The sequence below is a fragment of the Myotis daubentonii genome, chromosome 1 (genome assembly GCF_963259705.1).
Source record: "Myotis daubentonii chromosome 1, mMyoDau2.1, whole genome shotgun sequence".
Taxonomy (NCBI): domain Eukaryota; kingdom Metazoa; phylum Chordata; class Mammalia; order Chiroptera; family Vespertilionidae; genus Myotis; species Myotis daubentonii.
Window position 1 is genome coordinate 201,636,136 of NC_081840.1, and position 21,996 is coordinate 201,658,131.

The following is a 21,996-nucleotide window of genomic DNA, read 5'->3' on the forward strand; positions in this document are numbered from 1 at the left end:
TGGCAAAATGGATGTTGATCTTCTTGAATATGGAGAAGGAGAGGACTCCTGGGGCTTCTGTGGCATTCTGGAGCGTAGGCCGGCTTAGATGTCCTACTGCCGAGTTGATAGGATAGTCTGGAAACACAGATCTGAAAGCTAGAAGAGATGATGTGGACCAAGCAAGTGAGGCATTATTAGTTCCATTTCAAAGCTGAGATGACTGAGGCTCAGGGGCTTAACTGAAGTGCCTGGGCCCTACAGCTAGTGCCAGAGCTTATTTCAGTCACTCAGCAGAGAGGGAGGAACGGAGGGCCGTCTTCCTCACAGAACAGCAGCCTGAACATTGTTTGGACAGAACTTCCTATCTATCAAGGCTCTTTGTTTTCCTCAAAGAGAATAATTTTCAAAAATTAGCAAGGAAGCCACCCCTTCGCTCATGTCTGTCAGGGCAGTCAGGGCAGTAGGCGGTAACACACCTTCAGTGCATGTTCTAAACATACATTTAGAGGCGGAGTCGGTTCGCATATCGTCCTTCTGTGTCGCAGTATCTGCAGGCTGACTGTGAACTCAGATCTCCAGCCTGTGTTCCCAAGCTGCTGGCTCCTCAGTGTCTTCCTCTGCAAGCTGGAGGACAGCCTTGGTTGTCTGCTCATTCACGCCGTGGGCCTGAACATGCCATGCTCCTGCCCTCTCCCAGCACAGTTCAGCTTCCAGCCCATCTGCTCCCGGCCAGTGATGTAAATGTACCAGCTGCTCCTCAAGAGCCAGTCGGCATCCTGCAGGAGGGGCAGGTCCCTTTCCCGGGCATCAGCCTGCTCACTCTCAGCCTAAGCCCTCTCGCCAACCATGGTGGGACCCTCCGTTCTCCTATTTCCCTGTCTGAGAAACACAGGGTGCAATCCTCTTACAGGCCCAGGATTTATTTATCGGCGGGGCTCGATTGAAGGGCTCTAAGACTCCTTATGGTCTACTGATTGTGAGGACATGGCAAGGTTTGTGTAAAGGGGCTGGGCTGGGCCGGGCCCCGGCAGCTGCCAGAGAAGGTGGCCAGGAAGAAAGCAGCACACTGCTCGGAAAATGAAGGCGCTTCTGTTGCTGGTCCTGCCTTGGCTCAGCCCTGCCAACTACATTGACAATGTGGGCAACCTGCACTTCCTGTACTCAGAACTGTGAGTCCCCCGGTAACTGTGCCTGCCCGGGTTGGTGTGTCGGGGATGTTGGGGATGGGACCTGAGTCAGTTCCCGGCTGGTATGTTTGTTTAGAGGAATAAATTCCACATGCGCTGGATGCACTTGGACAAATCGCCCTGCCAGCCGGGTAAAGCAATGCTCAGCTGTCTGTGACTTCACAGAAAAACACGTCTTTTTGATGCGGTGCTTTCCCAACGAGGCATTTCTTTCCTGCTTCTATGCCAACGCTGCTCTCTTTTGTACTCCGCTTTCTCTCAATAGATGTGTCTTCTGTTCCTTCCATAAATAGAACCTAAGAGCAGAGCTTGCACGCACAGATCTGCAGCCTCTCTCGAGCACTTCTCATCCCTTTCTGAGACTGTTGGTCTCCATACCCGAGACACACACAGTGTCAGCACAGGGGAAAGGTAGCCCTATATGTAGAAAATACATATCCATTCTGTTTTTATTTGGGGTAATCTGTAAACATATGGGAAAGCAGAAAGAACTGTGTAGGGAGCACCCATATTCCTCTCACCTAGATTTAATGATTAACATGTTGCCACCTTTACCTCATTTATTTATTCTTTACTGAAGTGGTTTGGAGTACTTTGCAATCATCATAACATTTCACCTCTAAATACTTCACTATGTGTCTCTAAGGAAGGAAGACATTCTTCTATGGCCCATGTCTGTTTTATAAGAGGAAGTGACTCATATACCCAACCTCTACAATGATATTTTTCTGGCTCCTCCTCTTAATAAGCTTGGAAAGAGGGTTGCAGAAGGATGTGAACAGCTTCTAGCAATCATATAAAAAGTGCTGCCGGGTGTGTCTCCGTGTTTGGAGCATTTGCAAAAATGTATTTCTTACTAATCAGACTGGTAAAAATAGGAAGGGTTGGCTTATGTGTAAATTAGAGTCAGTGGGCAAATGAACAGAGGGACTCTGACAAGGGTTCCTAGAGCCCAGACTAGAAAAGCATGGCTGATTATATTGAGATAGAGATGCCTCCATCCCCATGAATCTGTGGTGATCACCAGGCCTCTTTTGTAAGTAGCCAGACTCGCCAATTTGTTTAGCACAGTAGATGCTCAATAAATGCTTGCTAAGTGGAGGAAGGAGCAAATGACCTAGGACCTTGGAGAAAGGCCATCCATTCTGAGGGCTCTACATTTCAGGATTATCTGGTCCTTCCTCATGGGACTGTAACTCCACTCCACCTTAGATAAGAAGGTTCAAAGAGAAAGTACCTGGCGGAAGCCTGAATAGTGAGCACCTCTGGGGAAATAAGGACCTCGTGGAAGCTTTTCTAGAAAAATAGACAATGGCAGAACTAACTGGGACTGTGAAAGTCCCCTTCCTCTCTCTTGCTGAATGCTGAAGTTGGTGTCTCTGACAGCTAGGGCCAAAGCCTCCCCTCCCCCAACCCATTGCCCCTTCCCCACCTACGTCCTTGTTGGCTGCTGTAACAAAATACTCCACAGTTGGTGGCCTGAAACCACAGAAATCTGTTTCCTCACAGTTCAGGAGGCCAGAAGCTTGAAATTAAGATGTCAACAGGGCTCCTATGAAGGCTCCAGGGAGGGTCCCTACCCTGCCTCTTCACTTTCTGGTGGTTCCGGTCGCTCCTCCGTTTGTGGCCACGTAATTCCAATCTCTGCCCCCACATCACCTTCTTCTCCTATGTCTTCATCACCTATGTCTTCTCCAGTTCTGTCTATGTCCTCTCCTCTTCTTCTGAGGACACTTGTCATTGGGTTTAAGGCCCACCTGGATAATCCAGGACGATCTCATCTTGAGCTCTTTAGCTTAATTGTAAGGACCTTTTTCCAAATAAGGTCACATCACAGGTTCCGGGTGGGTAGACCTATCTTTTTCAGTTTTCAGTGGGGGTGACCATGCGACCCACTGCAGGTGCTACTGAGGAGCCTGTCCAATGAGGTCCTTTCAGTTTTATAGCCTCTTCTACAGGTTCGTGGGTCAAAGGCAGCGTTTCTCTTGAATAGTTGAGTGGACGCAAGCAGGCCGTTCTTTCCAAAATGTGAAGAGACCCAGGAAGCACGGTGCCAGGAAATCACCAGGACACTGTTCCCAAACTAATTTGATAGAACTTTCGGGGAGGCTTCTAGTTGCTGGGGATGCTTTATGAGAGAAGCATGTGGTGTTTTTACCTGATGCTACTGGTGACAGTGAACTAACTGGTGATAAGGACGCATTTCAGGTACTGTGGCAAGTGCACAGCAGTAAGAAATTAGGCACAGTACTCACCCGCAAGGAGCTGACAGTCTAATTGAAGAGATAAAATGTACACACACAAGTTATATACACAAAGTCTTTAAAAAGAAGGGTAGGTAATAGGTTGAGAAGAGGTGGAGATGGTCCACTTCAGTGAAATTAGTCATAGAATGCTTCTAGAGAAGTTGGGGGTTTGAGCTGGATCTTGATGTAAATAGGAAGTAGGCAAAATCAGGGATGGAAAGAGAGAGCATTCAGGCGAGGGAAATAGCGCAGGCAAACCTGTGAGGAGGTGGCTGGGGTTGGTACCAACGCTTTGGGAAATGGCAGTGGAGAGCAGTGAGTGGGGCTGCTGGGCCCGTTTGGCAGTCGCGGGAGAAGGCCACTGGGTGGGGGCTGCAGGGACCTGAAATGGAGACACTCTCTCACCATCGTGGGCTGCTGGGATCTCGGAGGCAGGGGACTGGGTGGAGGCTCTGGGAGGCTCTGGGAAGCTTGCCTTTCTCCTGCCACCGTCATCTGAGTGGGATTCTCTTGGTCTGTCCTGCCCCCTCAAGACCCAGCTGAAAATCTGGAGCTAATCCATTTAAGCATGTGGCCATGTGTGTTTGTGTGTGGGAGGGACGGGGGGGTTATTAAACTCAAATGCCTACAGCAAGCATGTCAAACTCAAAGGCTAACATGGGCCAAATAAAGGTTTAAGTTTATGGGGGCCACAAAAAACACACACAAAAGCTTCAATTTTCATAGAAACGTAGGTTTATTTCAATAGAGACATGCTGAATACAAAGGGCTGAAATAAATGAGTAACCATTAACAAAATCATAGAACATTTTAATAAAAATTGATATTTTTTCTTGAACATTAACTCACCAGACACTGAATAACTGCACATTTAATAAGCATAATGCAAATAAACCTATTTTTCTTGTTCTCCAAAAGCAAAACATTTCCTGTTGCACACACCAAACATGTCAGTCCAAGACTAATGACATGGCAATCGGCTGCTAAAATATTTGCTGCTCATATTAGTGGAGAGAAATGGTGCACCTGCGTGTAAGGGAAATGAATGCAACACGATTATAGTAATCAGTCATTAGCAAACATTGTAGTTAGTTATTAATAATTATGTATAACAGGATATTGTAAAAATTAAGTTATGAAATTTTTATTAAAATGTTTCTTACTTACCATTATATTGGCGGGGCCACAAAAATATTCGTAGTGGGCTGCATGCGGCCCTCGGGCCATGAATTTGACATGCTTGCTCTACAGCAGCAGTTCTCAACCTGTGGGTCGAGACCCCTTTGGGGGTCGAACGACCCTTTCACAGGGATCGCCTAAGACCATCGGAAAACACATATATAATTACATATTGTTTTTGTGATTAATCACTATGCTTTAATTATGTTCAATTTGTAACAATGAAAATACATCCTGCATATCAGATATTTACATTATGATTCATACCAGTAGCAACATTACAGTTATGAAGTAGCAACGAAAATGATTTTATGGTTGGGGGTCACCACCACATGAGGAACTGTATTAAAGGGCCGCGGCATCAGGAAGGTTGAGAACCACTGCTCTACAGGAACCAGGCAGGAACTATTAAACATGTGCATCATTTGAGCATAAAACAAAAGGAAGTGGTGGCCTCTCTGGTCAACTGCAGAGGACATAGTTGATACAGGGGTGGGCAAAAACAGTTGATAATAATAAATAATACAATAATTCATAAATAAACAATAATATAAGAATAAGCTGTGTTTTGAGTACTCACAACTGTAATCCTACTTTTGTCCATGCCTGTATATATAGAGTGTCCCAAAAACCTGTATAAACATGTACACACGCTTTAACGGCTGATAGCTGTTAAATGAAAAGGAAATGTATTTTAATAAGCACTGTCTTTATAGTTATATTCAAAATGTATACATTTTGGGGGACATCCTGTTTATAGTGTCTTAAGACATTCAAATTCAATTTAACACAGAATAAAAGAAAAACACCTTGTCCAATCCAACTTTGGCCTTGCGTGTATAACCCCAGGCAGCTCCTTCTCTAAACAGGCCATTGCCACCTGTGGCCATGACCCAGAGAAGAGTGACTTCCACAGGACAAGCCAAAAACCAGAATATTAGGTGTGCAGTCCAACCCACGGGTCAGGGAGCAGGAGTCTGGGGCTGCTCTCGGGAGCTGCAAAGAGCATGCCACGGGATAAAGGGCAGTGCTATCTTCCCTACAAACCCTCAAAGTCTTCCTCAATTTTCTGGACCCCAAAGCAAATTCAGTAAATAGGTTTTCACGCTTATGGGCACCAGCACAGATATCGCCTTCTCATCTTTCTGGGCCTATTTACAGCCGCACATATGATAAAACTTTTGGGTGAAGTCATTTGAGCAGCTTGGGCTCTGAGGAGAACCCAGATAAAAACTGAGGGCCAGGTTTGGTTTTTATTTTTTGAATATATATTTTTATCTCTATATATAAAAGGCTAATGTGCTAAATGTCCAACCGTCTGGGTAATGACATCGCATACCAACACTCAGCTTCCTCTCCCTAGCGACTAGCTTCCTTGCAGTTTCTTCATCCCAGGAACACCCAAGTAGAAACATTCTACACTTTAACCAAATGTCTGTGAAGCGTTTTCCTGTGCCTCATCTCATTTGATCCTCGCTGAAGTACTGGAGTAGGTAGATAGGAGACGCAATGGAATCCTATTTTCTTTTCATTAACCGGAAAACAGAGATTTAGAAAGCTTAGAAACTTGACCCAACTGAAAAGAAGTAAGAAATGGTGGACCTTGAAAATTATTTCAGGTTTTCTTACTGCGAAGAATATAGTCAAACACTGCTGCAGTTAAATATTTTACCCTTTGTTCTCCCTGCGTGATCTACAATAATAATCTGCTTCATGTTGATATTTACTGCTGTGTTGCTGACAATTACCTGAAAGAGAAGTTGGGGTGCTTCACTGGGCTGGAAAAAATTTAGCTAAATCAGAAAGCAGTTCGAATTAAGCAAGTTTGTTCTATATCTATAAAAGGCTAAGTTGACTCGCACATGCGCAATACATATAACACTCTCACTGGTCAATTGCATGCATGTGTTTCCATCTGTCATTGTCGATCTTGAATTTGGTTGACACTTCTATTATAAAGGGCGAATAGTGATATTAAAATATTTTTTCTAATTAATTTCCTTTCAATGTGCACAAATTCATGCACTGGGCCACTAGTGTTATATAGATTGATTTGAATATAGATTTCAGAGAGGAAGGGAAAGGGAGAGAAAATAGAAACATCAATGATGAGAGAGAATCATTGATTGACTGCCTCCTGCACATCCCCTACCAGGGATCAAGCCTGCAACCCAGGCATGTGACCTGGAATCAAACCCTGACCTCCTGGTTTATAAGTCAATGTTCAATCACTGAGCCTCACTGGCCCATCTGTATTTGGTTTTTGACTCGTAGGTGCTTGATCTCTAAATCAAAACAAAACAAAAACTTTGGTGGCGGCATCCATGTCTCAAGTTCCCCAGGTGATCCTTATGGGGCCCATCCCGTTTTCATTCTTAACAAGTGACCCCAGGTGATCCTCATGGGCACTGCAGCTTAAGAACCCTTAGCTGCAGCAGCTCGGCCGCCACTCACCCTGCCGACCCCTGTGGAGCGGCCACGCTCGCTCTCTGCGCCTCCTCTGCTGTGTCATCAGCAGCCTTCCTGCTTGTCTCTCCACCAGGTCAGTCCTTACGGGGAGAGCTTGGGAATGTTACCATCTGTACACCCGGCTCTGCACCGTTCAGATTTAAGTTGAACTGAGTGAAATGAATTTGCCTCATATCCTGGCCAATTCCTAAACGTTGCAAGCTTCAGTCAAGAGCACCCTGGTTGGGATTCTGTGGAAGGGATTGTTATCTTGGGGATAATGTGCAAGCCAGCCTCCTCTCAGGTGCTGGGGGAAAGCGGCACCGTGTTCAAGTACCTGAGATGGTTTCTCTGGCCAATGAGCTCTTTCAATCTTTTGTTTAGTAACAATTCCGGAGAAAACCTTAGAGTTTGGTGGGTGGTAAGCTGCATTTTATGGAACACACTCAACTCTCAAAAGACATAAAGGCTTTTCCTCTTTCCCCCACCTTTGAGGTTGCTAGCTCTGGCACCCTTGGAAATATTTCTTACTTTTGGGTCATATTCTGGTGGATACTGTGTTTATGCCCACAGCAGAAAGTCTGACTGAGTTTTGAGTGGGTGCATAGTAAGTGGGAGCCCTACCTTTCAAAGTAGATACCTGCCCTTTGTTTTAGGGACCCAGTTATCAACAAGACAGCCAGGCAGGGTCGCTGAAGCCAGTGCTGCTGCCATAGCTGTGCGGCTTCTCAGAAAGTCAGGAAATGCTGGCTGTCTTTCTAGCTTACAGGCAAATAGTTTTGGTCAGTAAATGTCATCACCAGGAGCAGTATCCGTGCCAGTATCTGGAGAGAAAAATTACACTAGTTCATCAGGGAAGGTTTATTCCCACTGGAGTTCTGTGCTGGGAAAATGAAGATGAGTGACTCTGATTTTGCAACTTGAATCAGTTAGGCCTGTGGAAGAACAAGGTCTCCTGGAGAAACTGCCGAGAGCACAGGAGATAAGAGGCAACCCTGTGTGCTCCTTCCTGGGTAGTGGCAGGGGGGAGGGGGTGCAGAAGTCAAAGACGCAGCCTTAGGCTCCCGAGTCCAACCACCCACCTCCCTGGCAGGACTCTCTCAGACCAACCTGCACAGCTCCCCTCTGACACACTGCACTGTCATGACACAGCAGGAACATTCACTCTGGGGCCCACAGGCCAGAGAGCGCCTCACCTCACCTCACACCGCAGGGCGTTCCGGACTTCAAGTGAGAGGACTGCTTGCCTTACTTTTATAGCTCACTCTTTAGGCCCTGGTCCAACGGCTCCATTTCCCTCCCCTAGGTCAAGGCCTAGCCTAAGAAACTTGGTTTTCCCCCTGCTGACTTCAGGCAGAGTTGGGCCAGGTGTTGGTCTAAAACAGGGGTCCTCAAACTTTTTAAACAGGGGGCCAGTTCACTGTCCCTCAGACCATTGGAGGGCCGGACTATAGTTTTAAAAAAAACCATGAACAAATTCCTATGCACACTGCACATATCTTATTTTGAAGTAAAAAAACAAAACGGGAACAAATACAATATTTGTATTTGCATGTGGCCCGCGGGCCGTAGTGTGAGGACTCCTGGTCTAGAAACTGCTTAAGCTGGGAAGCGTCGTTTTAAACAGCTTTGTACTAATAAGAGACCCACACAGGCACGTCCAGATTGTTTCCGTTGAATTCTTTCTCACGTGACTGAGGAGGGAGGGGGATGAGTGAGAGGACAGTGGGGCTACCTCCGCATCAGTTTTCTCCTCACTTCATTTTCACTGTGTTAACTACTCCCATTACTTTTGCCGACATAAGAAGTGTCCAACCCTGTAGAGAATTTTTATGAGTTTATTTGAGCCAAGCAGATGACCATTGCCGGGAAGCAACATTCAACAGATTGAGAAAATGCTCTGGAGAATGGCAGTTTTGCAGCATATTTTATAGATTAGAATCAAAAGATGAGACATAGGGAGGGTTACAGGAAATCCATTGGCAGTAGATTAAGATAGAAAGCAAGGAAGGGAAATCTCTGAGATTGGGTAAGAAATAAAATGGAGAAACACATACTTCTTTTACACTAGTGGGTGCATAGAGACGGTCTTCGGGGGACAAGATAACAATGCGGGGTTCTGTGGCTCCTGCTCTGGTGGGTGGGTGTGCCCTAAGGGGTCTGGAAAAGATCACTCTGAGATTCCAAGGGTATGTTATCTTAGATGCAAAAAGACAATAGACTCAATTAAGGCAAAGATTAACCTTTGTTAAGGGAGCCATAGGCCCAGGATGTAACTACCCTCTATGACTCGCTTTTAGTTTAGGAATTATGTTCTGACGGTCCTATGTGGTTACTTTTGGTCTCTGAGTTTGTAAGGCCGGCCATGCAGGCCTCCATTGAGCTTGTCAGGTTTAGTATGTGGCTCCTTCCTTTTTCATCCCTACTTTCCAAGTTTAAACCAACAGGGTTTATGGATTTGCCAGTAAGTGCTTTCTAAGTTGAGTCTCGAAGAATTTGTTTCTTTCTCATCAAAATTAAAAAGAAAAGAAATGTTGCTGATCTCTGGACATTTTTTTAGTCATATGTTTTGAGGACTTGAAGTAGAGTTTGGATTAGGCCCTGGAAGGAAGGAGGTAGAGTTTGCAGAGGAAATGGGGTGAGGTGGTAAAATCATATTCCAAAGGTCCAGTCTCAGGAGCAAAGCCAGGGCCCATTCGGGTTCAGTGATTCTCTTCCCGTCTTTCAAAGGATTGCAGTTCAGCACATGTTTAATCGGGCATTTTCCCTTAAATCGACAAATGTGTGTATTTGGAAGGAAATTGAAGCCGCATGTTCCTGATTCATTTATATTTAACTCATCACAATGTAGCTTTGTAATGATTCTTTGATGTTCAAAGAGCATAGTGGTCCTATTTAATAATCTTATTTTTTTTTCTCCTTTGGAATCAGCAAGTACTCTTTTACCTGACAGTAAAGCAACTTCAGTCCCAGACAGTTTGCTTTCTGGTCTAAAATGCAAAACCCAGGAGTTTCAAGATACCACTCCAGTGCTTGGCAAATTGTGTTGGCCTTTCTTTGGGTCACATGCCAAAAGAAATGTTGGTAGATAAAAGGCAAAATGGGGATTTCTTTAAGATATCACTGATTGCTTCGAGTTTGGTTGATTTATTTTATTTTATCTTTTTATAATGAAAATCTCAATTCAAAAGTAGAAGACTATAATGAATCTCCATGCACCTTATTACCCACCTTTAATAATTAACAATTCATGGATATCTTATTTCATCTATATCTTCCTTGAATTGTTTTGAAGCAAATCTCAAGCATCATATTTCACCTGCCATTGTTTCAGTATTTACCTGTAAAGGATAAAGATGGTTTAAGAAATATAACCAGAACACTAATATCACACCAAACATAAGTAAGCATATTTCCTTATTATCAAATATGAGGTCAGTTCATATTTTCCCTGTTATCTCATAACTTTTCTATTAACAGTTTGAATTGTGAACTAAATAAGGTCTATACCAGTGGTTCTCAACCTTGGCTGCACATTAGAATCACCTGGGAATCTTTTTAAAATCCTAATTTCTGGGCCTCATCCTCCGGAAATTCTGTTTCTTTGTTATGGGGTGAGGCCACAACATTAGTAACAAAGAAACAGAATTTCCGGAGGATGAGGCCCAGAAATCAGGATTTTAAAAAGATTCCAGGTGATTCTAATGTGTAGCCAAGGTTGAGAACCACTGGTCTATATCTTGCTATTGGTTGCCATATCTCTTAAGTCCCCATTCACACTCCATTGATACAAAGACATTCTTGAGGTAAATTTTGAAGAATATAGCTTAGGCAAACTCAAAATGCTGAGCTAGTAGCTGGAAAAGAGAAAAATAAAGCAATTACTTTGACTGACTGTGAGGGCAAGGGAAATGTAAAGGAGGCAAGATTCAAAGCATTCAACCAAGTTTAACCAAGGTGAGTGTGTTTGATGGCCTGGTCACCCAAAAGCTTTAAGAGGGGAACTTTAAGGCAATAAAGGAATATCTTCTCCCCAGGGCAGTAATCTCCCAACTTTTTTGATACAGACCTATATTAATAAAGAAATTTATCCACATGCCTATTATATGTATGGTTATCTATTTATGCATTATACACATGTAGTATGTCCATTATAAAACACAATGTTCTTAAAGGGGAAGAGGAAATTGTACATAAGAGTTTTATTAGAGTCTCCCCACCTTCCTTGTGGGTGTCGTCACTTTGGGGACCAACATGGAGAAACGGGCTCTCAGTACTCATTGGCATTAGAGCACAACCCCTTCAAAGCCAACAGAGGAGACTTCCCACTGCCAGTCCAGGACTGGCCTTGGAAGGAATAGGGCAGGAGATGACCCATTCCTGCAGGCCAATGAAAGCTCTCAGGCTAAAGAACCACACATCTTTTCTCATAGAACCAGACATCTTTTCTCATAGTCATGTTTCCTTTTTTTTTTTTTATCACCACCCCTCCCTTCGTGTGGCCCATGTGGACCCCACTCTCTTCCAGCTTCCTCCACCTTCAACCACACCTGCATTCATAAACACCAAGAGTGGTGCTAGGGAGGGTCCAGGGTTGTGAAACTGGAAGTATTTCAAATTTGAGGAGTCCTTAAAAAAAAAAAAAAAAAAAGACAGTCATAAATTCCTACTTGCTAAGTCCCTGGTCAGGCTCTTGGAAGGGCTCGTGCATGCCTTGAGGTACAGTCATCAGTCTTACGGTAACCCCCTTCCTGTGTGAGCATCTGGTACCACTGTGTGTCTGTGTCCCTTCCTTCCCTTCTCTTCCTTTCCTTCCTTCCCTTCCTTCCACTCTCCCTTCCTCCTTCCACGGAGAGCCAGGTTAGTGACTTACCTGAGCTGAAAATGGTGCAATGAGCAGCTTGGAGTGAAGTCTGAGTCCTTTGTTAGTGGACCGGACCACGCCTCCCACGCAGCTCCACTTCCAGCAGTGGGCACTTCTCTACCACATTCCCCTTCTCTCTCGACTCTCCATCTCCCATTCTTCATTCTTCAGCCACTTCCTTTCGTTCCTTGTTACCGTGACACTGCAGCTCCTATTCCTTTCTCTGCCCTACTCCTTGTCTCCCTTCCCCAACCTGAAGAGGAAGGCTGGGTCTGGCATGGCATTTGGCTAGTGGAGTCTGTGACCCAGAACCATATATTTTAGAGCCAAAGGAGGCCATAGAGATGATCTAGCCCAATCTTTCCATTTTATAGAAGAAGGAACTTAGGCATAGTAATTTACCCAAATGATTACCCTGACCGTAACAAGCTCTGTGACCCTGAATAAGATCATGACATTTTGGGGGGAAACGATGATAATGCATTCATTATTTTAATGTGTCCTCAGGAAATAATAAAACTGGAGTCAGTTGTTAAAATTTTAAACTAACAGCTTTGGGCAAAGCAAGAGCATAGATGGGATACAATAATGCATGTGACCGTGCATGTCACACATTAGGAACTTAATGTCCTCTCAGAGTGTCTGACCATCTGGGCATGCTCAAAGAATGCTATCACGGGACATCCTTGCCCAATTTTGTACGCATGCAACCTGGGGCCATTTGACAGTAATGAAGCTTTACATTTGAATATGTCATTCCAGGGATTTGCATATAATTCTAAGGGTTTCATGTATAAAGGATGGCAGGAGAAAGGCAGGGCAGAGCCCAATCATGAATTAGCTTCTGATTAAAAATCTGGCCTCTGAGGTCCTTTGGGTCTGAGTTCAAATGCTGCTGCATTACTTACCAGCTGTGTAACCTCAGCTAGATTAATTACTTAACTTCAGCTGGGCCTCGAGTTTCTCATCTTAATGATAGGACCTAACTCACAGGGTAAGAATTAAATGTAATGCACATGAAGCACTTCGTGATGCCTGGAGCATGGCGAGAGCACTGTAAACAGATGTGGTGATGACACATGGCCTCATGTGCACTCACAGCAAATGCAGTGAGTCCCCATCCTCTTGATGACAAACCAAGGTTCACTGAGTTTAAGGAAACTCCCTTAATGGTCCAGCCAACCTGGAGCACAGGCATCCTCATTCTAGAACCAGGGCTTTCCCCCCTGCAACTCCCTTTGCTGCCGTGGAGATGGCATTGCTGGGTGGGGGCTGGGGGCTGTCCGGTTGCTCCAGGCCTTTACAGTTCACTAGGGCCAGTTTGGGGACAGAGATGGATTCAGAAAAGTAAATTGCTGTATAGATGAAACTTCTTGGTGAAATATTTGGGTAGTTTCTCTGGCCAGTTAAAATTATGCTGAAGACAGAGCTTTCTAGCATGTACAATTATTTTTTCCACTGAAGTAGGCATAAGGGGACCAACTACAAGTGGTCCCAAAAACGTCTTTCAAGTGGTCAGCCAAAAATGTTCTTGGCCTCATGAGCTAATTGATGATAGATTAAAGAGGATCAAAAGGATCTGTTGTAAAGGCATCTGGAACAACCCTTTCTGCCAAGTTTGCTGCTGTTTTTATAGAACAACACCTGGGCACCATCAAAAAAGAAGCCCCCTGCCACCGCTGCCCGCATGATAGAAACCCTGTGAAGGTTTGAGTATCATCAGGGATGTGTGGGCCATGGAGCATTACATGTCACTGGCTCTGTCACTTACTACTGTGTGTCTCCAGGCAGCTGCCTGCACTTCTCTGAGGTCAGTCTTGTGGGGTTAGGACTAAATGAGGTCATGCATATGCAGCCCCAGTACTGTGCCTGGCACATGGGCATCAGTGACCAACTTTAGCTATTTTAATGTTTTTGTCTTTGCTACTCCACCAGCCAGCTCCCCCTCTCACTTCCTGCGTGTTTTTTTCTCTCTAGGAAAGATAACCGTAAGCATTGGGCAGCAGTGTTGGTGTCTAGTGACTGAAGGCTTCCTCTCTTCCAGCCTCCTTGAGTTCTATCACCCTCATCAGGGAACTATAATTCCTTTAACATCACAAAGGAATAATTTAACACCTGAGAGGTGCTGATTCTCCATTAAAACCCCCAAACATTTAGTCTGCTTTAGAGAGGGTAAGTCCAAATGGCAACTAGACAGGAAGTATGTCTAGGGCTCACCTATAGGACTGGGGAGGATGAAGGAGACTGAGAAAAACAGTGTTCCCTGTAACGGAGGCTTTGTTTCTTCCATTACAAAATAACCAGGCAGCTTAGGTTATTCTGTGGGAAATGTGGTCAATGTGTGTGTGTTTTTTTAAGCTCCCCATTCACTTGCTCAGTATCACTAAGGAAAGCATCGGAATGATTGACTTTTCGCTTTTCAGTTGTTTTCCATGTGCGTACCTTCATCTCCTATTTTCTTGGTGTGGTTAACGGGGTTGGGTGGAGGCATGTGAACCCCAAAGAAGTCCGGTGACTTGGTTCTCCTTCACATTCTTTACTTGTTTCACATTTAACAAAGGCAGGGAATTTCTATTGATAAAAACAGTACTTTACATTATTGGATTGATGCTTTGTCCAATAAAGTAAATTAATGTTCTAACAATATATAGCAAGATATTTCCTACTTCTTAGAAGTTCTTATTCTCTGTTCAGTGTTTTGTCTTATAAGTCTCATTTTCCAAACGAGGCAACCTGCTGACAGATGAATTGTGTTTACACTTGGTGAAAAGGAAGCATATAATTTAATAACAACAAATATTAATCAAGTACCTATGAAATACCAGGCATGGTCTAGAGGCCAAGCATGTCAAACTCGTGGCCCACAGGCCGCATGCCTCGTTTATTTGGCCTGTGTTAGCTTTTGAGTTTGACATGCTTGGTCTAGGCTCTAAGAATTCTGCAATATACTATACTCCAGTAAGAGAGCAATAAGCAAACATGTCAGTCAGAAATAAGTGGTATGAAGTGAAAGTGTTTCCTTATCCTGGTTTATTTTTATAAGAAGGCCCCTCTGAGAAAGTGTCATTGGAGCAGAAACCAAAAGGAAGTGAGGGATGGAGCTGTGAGGGCATTTGAGATTGTGACTTTGGAGTCCAGCTGTTCTGTTTGTAAGCCCTAGACCTGACACTTACTAACTCTGTGTGTCCTTACATGGGGTTGACCTCTCTAGGCCTCAGTGTGGCATCTGTAAAATGGGAATGGTGATCCCACAGCCCAGGATTCCTGTGAGCCGTCAGTGGGGCCCGTGGAAAAGGAGCTGGCACCTGGGCTGGCTGGGTGGATCGGAAATTCTGCTACTTCTGCTTTTACCTTTGCTGGATTATTCCTGAAGGTTTTTACCTGGTTAAACATCACGCTGGGTCACATGCTCTGAATATAATTTTGCATGGAATCTCAAATACAAATGGCCTCCCTCTCCACACCACCCTCATTCTTGCTCAGTGTGAATTCATGTTTCATTTTCTCAACCCTAAATTGTGTGGCTTTCTAAATTTTTCCAGCTTATTCATATCTATGCTTTGGTGGATTCTCTTTAATTGCAGCTGTGTCTAACATAGTTCTTTGTTGTTGTGCCGGGAGCCGGTCCATGCTTGCTGTTTCAAGGGACCTGGCATATATGGCATACGGTTCTTAATATGTTTGCTCACCTTCTTGGCGCTGTGTTTTAACCAAGGTCACCTCTCCGAGAAAGGTTGAATCCCCAGGTAGGGATTTTCCCCTGAAGTTAGGGAGGGAATAAAACCCTTCAACTAAGTGCCAGGCGGGTAATTAATCCCTTTAACTACGAACAATCATGCTTAAACTACATAATCTTTTCTCCCTGGAATGGAGATAAGAAACGCCCTAACCTTTGTAATAGAGATTGATAGGATTGAATCAACTGGTATAAATACAGTTGTAACAAGACAGAAACACTCAGAACTTAGAACAGAATCAAGAAGACAGAACCTACACGGAGCCTAGAGACAGAAGAACTTTGCTGGAGAGAGCATGCCGGAGGATCCTGGAGAGGGACTGGCCTCAGAGCCTAGAGACAGAGCCTAGCGGGAGAACATGGCAAGGGATCCTGGACTGAACCTGACTACAGAGATTGGCAGGAGAACCTGACTGGAACCTGGACACTGAACCTGACTGGAGAGCCTGGACAGAACCTGGCTGGAGAACCTAGCGAGGGAACATGGCTACAGAACCTCGCTGGAAATCCGAAGCAGAACCTCTCTGGAGATCCAGACCAGAACTTGGCTGGAGATCCGGGCTAGAGATCCTGGCTAGGCTGCTGATCAACTGAACACTGTCTCCGTGTCCTTCCTTCTTCGCCGACTCCGTCTACGCCTTTGGGAACCCCTGGACCTGCTGGGGTTGGACCCCGGCATTGTTGTTCTTCTTCTTCTTCTTCCTGAATCGCATCTCCTGTGGCACATCCCAACTGAGCATCATCCATACATTTTTGTGACACCCTGTCCCAGGTGTTGAGTCAGGCTGATGTGATGGTGGAGTGTTTAGACGCGCTCTGAAACACCTCCCACAACTGAGCTTACTACCACACTTGTTTGTGATTTCTGTCCATTTTCAGCCCCCCTTTTGAATCTTGGACTAATCATGAAAATTAGAGGCCTGATGCATGAAAATTTATGCAAGAGTAGGCCTTCCTTCCCCCGGCTGCCGGTATCAGCTTCCCTCCGGCACCCGGGACCCAGGCTTCTCTCCTCCTGCCGCTGGCAGGCACCTAGGACCCGGGCTGCTTCCCTCCGACCCCAGCTTCGCCAGGAAGGACGTCTGTCTAATTAGCATATTACCTTTTTATTATTATAGATAATGTTGATGTTTCATTTGTTTATTTTCTCCTTAGTCTCCATTGTCCTAGGAGCTATATCGATAAAGATATTGCTATAACATATGTCTGCTGTTGTGCTGCCTGTGGATTCTTCTAAGATTTTTATGGTTTCCCATCTTACGTTTAAGTCCTTTATACATTTTGAGTTTATTTTTATGTATGGTGTGAGTTGGTGGTCTAGTTTCATTTTTTTGCATGTATCTGTCCAATTTTCTCAACACCATTTATTGAAGAGACTGTTTTGACTTCATTGTATGCTCTTGCCTTCTTTGTCAAATATTAATTGAGCACAATGGCTTGGGTCAATTTCTGGGTTCTTTGCTCTGTTCCATTGGTCTATATGTCCTTGTGCCAGTACCAGGCAGTTTTGAATACAGTGGCCTTTTAGTATAGCTTGATATCTAGTATTGTGATCCCTCCAACTTTGTTCTTCTTTCTCAAGATTGCTGCAGCTATTCTGGGTCTATCTTTCTGAAGACACTGCATGTTCAGCTCACTGCCCCCCCTCTCTATCCGTTTACATTCTTAACTATAACACGAACTGTATTAAAGTCTTTAAATAATCTCATAAACTCTTCTGTGGTCATTTAAATGCAGGTTGTTCTTTGTTTATTCATCCTAAAGAAACCTGATATTTACTCCACAATTTGTTAAACCAACAATTTCATGTGTCCTACACTAATTTTTCACTACTCTTTTCTTCTGCTTTCTTGCTGCATCACTATCACATGTGGTTGGTCTCTTTCCAATCTCCTGACATCCCCTGTGTGCAAGGTAATTTTTCAGAACTAATTATTCATCTTTACTGCACCAGTGTTCAGTAAGCATATTAGTCAAAATCTTTCACTCCCCGAGGACGTGTGTCATCTGGAACAGCTGATTTATGTGTTTGTCTTTGCCAAGTATTCCTGGACCCCTTTTTTTTTTTTTTGGTCAAACGTATCTGTGTTTCTGATTCTCCAAATTTCACTTATTTGTACTTATAAAGAGATTTTTAAAGGAGTTTAGCATGTCATGCTTTAACATTTTTATTTCAGTGTTTGCCTCTTTTAAAAATTTAGTAGATCTGTGTGTTTTCAAGCTTCTTGGCCGACTTTTTTATGACTCAGGGTGAGCTTACAGATGTTAATGCTGTTGCTAAGTGTAAAGTTCTGATTCAACTCGTGTACCTAGTATTTTTCTCTGTTGAACTTAATTCATACATTCCATCGTCTGGGCAACTTATTGTTCTTGAATCCAGAATTCATACTCAGAACTATTCAGTGATCCTGAGTTTCCGGTACACAACTAAAGAGGTGTCTACTTTTCCTATTTGGTATAAATTATTAGAAACTGGAATTAAAAAAATCACAAATTTTAAATTTCTTTCAGGAAAAACATAGCAATGGAACATGCTGATCAGCTTCTTGAGAACCTCTCTCATCTTCCCAAAATGTAGAACTTTCCACTACGCGAATGGTTTGGCACTAATTATTCACTCTTTTCCTTAGAGAAATCATTGTATTCAACCTAACCTCTTTCTTTAACATGACCTTGCCAAGTCAACATGATTTTAGAGAGCATTTTGCCGAAGTTGATCCAATTGCTATCTGTATCCTGACTCAGTGGAGGCCTCCACCCACCCACTGGAGAATCCTGAAGTCATAGAACACATTTCTGGCATTTATTTTTAGAAAGGAGTCCAGTGCCTTTATTTTACCGTAGACAAATGTTTGACCCCAATAAGCAAGGACACTTACATCTGTAACCACTCCATGCCAATGGCTGCTCCAACAGAAGACTCTGCAGTGCTTTAACCCTTGTTCTTAATAGGCTTTTCAAGCCAGAGTGGCCCTTGGCTCAGAGGCTGGGGTTGGAGTACATTCAAGTGAAGCCCCATTGTCCTTTTGGGCTGTTAGCAGGAAGAGTGCAGTTGCTGTGCCTTTTTAAATTTCATTTATTTAAATGGCATTTGACCCTCATTAGAGTAGCCTGAGAGAAAAAAAACAAACAAACTAGAGCAACCGAAAATACTGCTTCCATGTTTAACCATGTTGCCAAGTCAACCTTTGTCACAGATGCCCCATGGAAGGATCTCGGGTATTAATACTCTCTGCAGCTGGTGGCTAAGTGAGAGGAGCCTCACTGCAGTGGGCTCTTAAGAGCAGCTGCTGTCACTGTCCTCTGAAAGCTTACTTTTACTCTTAAAACGTGTAGTGAGCAACGTCTCTGATGGTGTGGGTTTAGGTAACAGCAGTCCCGGTATTGGGAGGCCTCTGTACACATACACTTTGAAGACATCAGAGCAGAGGTTAAACCAGACAAGTTGGAGCTGAATCATTTTCTGCAAACAAAAGAATGTTTGTAAGAATCATAATGCTTATGCTACAAGGGGAGAAATTTCAAAGTTCTAAAATTTTATAGTACATACTTAAAAATGAGTCACTGGCGCCTAGCCAGTATGGCTCAGTGGTCAAGCAGCAACGTATGATCAGGAGGTCATGGTTCGATTCCCCATCAGGGCACATGCCTAGGTTGCAGGCTCGCTCCCCAGTGGAGGACATGTAGGAGACAACCAATCAGTGGTTCTCTCTCATCATTGATGTTTCTATCTCTCTCTTCCTTTCCCTTCCTCTCTGAAATCAATAAAAATATTTTTTAAATAAATGGATAATTGGAAAAGGAGGACGTAGGGAACATCTGAGCATTGTACCATCCCAGACCTAACTCGGTAAGGAAATACTGTATGCTCTTTGTCGACGGTGAGCAGCATGATTCCCCTTCTGCTTGAGACTCCGTACCCCTCCAGGACCAGAAGAGCAGAAAGCATTGCTGGGAACCTTCTGGGAAATGGACAACAGACATTTCTCTAGTCCCTGGCCTGGGGCACCTGGTACGTCTAGCATCTGGTAGTTCCCCTTGTGGCCCTGTTTGTGGCACAGGGAGCCCTTGACCCGTATGGTTTCCATAGAGAGTGCCTTTGATGTGGTGGGATGGTTACACAGCCAATCTGATTTTAGTGAGGAAATCTACCTTATTTAAAGTTTAAGAAAATACACAACTCAAAGCAGATAGCCCTTGGAACTGACTCCACTTTCAGTGGGACCTGTTTCTGGATCCCCTTCAACCAGTCGAATCCCTGGACGTGGCCAGTTAGGTCTGTGCATGAATGTTAAGCTCTCTTTGGCTTGCTCCCTCTGATTACTTCCAGAAGTTGCAGAACATGTCGTCCCTATTGAGGGTCTTCAGTTACCTTCTCTTTTCTCTCTGCCCCGAAGGGCCCTTGTTCCCATGTGCTGGTGTTTGGCCTTGCCTGGAGCCTGGACACTCGTGGCTGCTGCGCTTTGAATGTTTGTGTGGTGGCCCCGGTGAGCTGCACACCTGCGAGTTTGAAGGCTCTTTCCATCACAGCCTTGGAATCACAGACAAATCAAGCGAGACTCGGGCTACATGGGGAAGAGCTCTCATCCAAACACATACCATAATGCTAGGCTTAAGCCATCTGGCAGAGCAAGCGGATAGACTCTGACTTCTCTATGAATAGTTGGGCCTAATTGCAATTTAGTGGTTTTCCAGAGAGGAACCCAGTCCATTCAGAGAAGCAGCACAGTCTGATTTCATGCCTCACCTCCAGTTACATGTGGCCTCTTCCCTGCATTGCCCCTGGGTTAATAGGAGCCCCCAGTGCAGCCAAACCATAGGAGGAGCTGGTCTAGGTAGCAAAAGACAGTGCTGCGGGGGAGGGTTGGAAGCGGGGTAGGTAAGAGATCAACTGAAACACTTGTATGCATGCATATAAGTATAACCAATGGACACAAGATACTGGGGGAGGGGGAGGGGAGGCCGGGGGAAGGTCAATGGGGGGAAAAAGGAGATATATGTACTACTCTTTGTAATACTGTAAGCAATAAAATAAAATTATTAAAAAAAAAAAAAAGACAGTGCTGCCAGGGGTGTTTTTCTGTCCCTGCTGCTCCTGACTCAGGCTTGAAGAAAGGTCTCATTCACACAGTGGTTTGTGGCCAGGCTAGAGAGAGGGGTGCAGGTAAAACTCAGACCCGTGGTGTCCCACCCGAGGAGCGATCCAGACACCCAACCAGCCAGCCTTGTGTGTTCTGGGTGCCAGACTTGGGGGTGGGTGTTTGCAACTGGTTTTAGTGGGGTTTTTAGTGGGTTTTTTTGAGACACTTATATTTAACCAATAGCTGATTGAAACCAATTGCTATGCAAATTTTTTCACATGCTTTGTGTCCCCTGCAATGTGCCACAGGCAATGTGTAATAGTTCACATTCTGAATGAGAATAATTGGAGAAGCAGTAGTGACAGTAGCCAAGCCCCATCAGGCCTTAGGATAGCCCGTCCTAGCTCACCCTGGTCACTGACTTCCCCACACCATCACCTGAAAAGAAGAAACTGGATGGACCAGGTTGCATATTTTATGAGGAGGGAGGAATGCTGTTTATTTGAAATCTCTTCTCTCTGTTTTCAGTAACAAAGTTGTTCTCTTCCTTGGCTCTGTGAGAGGGTATGGTTTGGCTAGACCCCTCTCAGGTGGGAATAGTGCAAAGGAAAGTACCCAGGGCTGCCCACCTGTGAGGGGCTCCATGATGTTGATGGCAGAGCCTCGTGCTTGGTGCAAAGTTGGCCAAGAATCAATGGAGGGATGGAGGGCGTAAGAGAATACTAAGGAACCTTAACAGTGACCATATCGCAATGTTTTCTAACTGCTCATTCTGTGTGTGTGTGTGTGTGTGTGTGTGTGTGTGTGTTACTATAAAAGGAAAAAAACTAAACTAATCAGTGCTTTGGAAAGAACCAGTATCTGGCTACCTGTTGATAGAAACACCAGTTTCTCTTCCTTCTCCACCCAGGAAGAAGGCTGGACATAAAAAGAACTAGAACTCAGCCCTCAGACAGAAGACTAGTCAGTTAAGAAAGGGTGGACCTCAGGCTATTGTACATAGAAGAATTGAAGGGTGTTTACCATTTCAAAGCATTTACAGGCATTCTCATAATTCCTTTATAATTTGCTGGGTGTTTGATGCCATAAAAAGTGCCAGGTGTTCATGCAAGTTGGCAACCTTGATAAAATTATACAGATGTATCTATTTCATGTGTTTTAAGACCAAAAAAAACACAACAACAACACAGTATTTCCCCCACTACTGCCCTGAAATGCAGAGAAAAAGACCTAGAGGTAAGACTTTTTACCTAATGTCATGCCAGGGTAATGA

At 44.3% G+C, this 21,996-nt stretch overlaps 1 protein-coding gene across 4 annotated transcripts in view; it reads left to right on the plus strand.

Annotated features, from left to right (window-relative positions):
• The window catches only part of LNX1 (ligand of numb-protein X 1), a 116,274-nt gene that overhangs the window by 24,652 nt on the left and 69,626 nt on the right, over nucleotides 1-21,996 (plus strand). The window contains exon 1 of one of the 4 annotated variants that reach the window (XM_059671139.1): nucleotides 788-1,151. The exons of the other annotated variants lie outside the window; for them this stretch is intronic. Coding sequence (XP_059527122.1) covers nucleotides 1,060-1,151 — 92 coding nt within the window. The 5' untranslated portion in view covers nucleotides 788-1,059. Of the gene's footprint in view, nucleotides 1-787; nucleotides 1,152-21,996 lie in introns of those variants that run through there. 4 annotated transcript variants of the gene reach the window in all.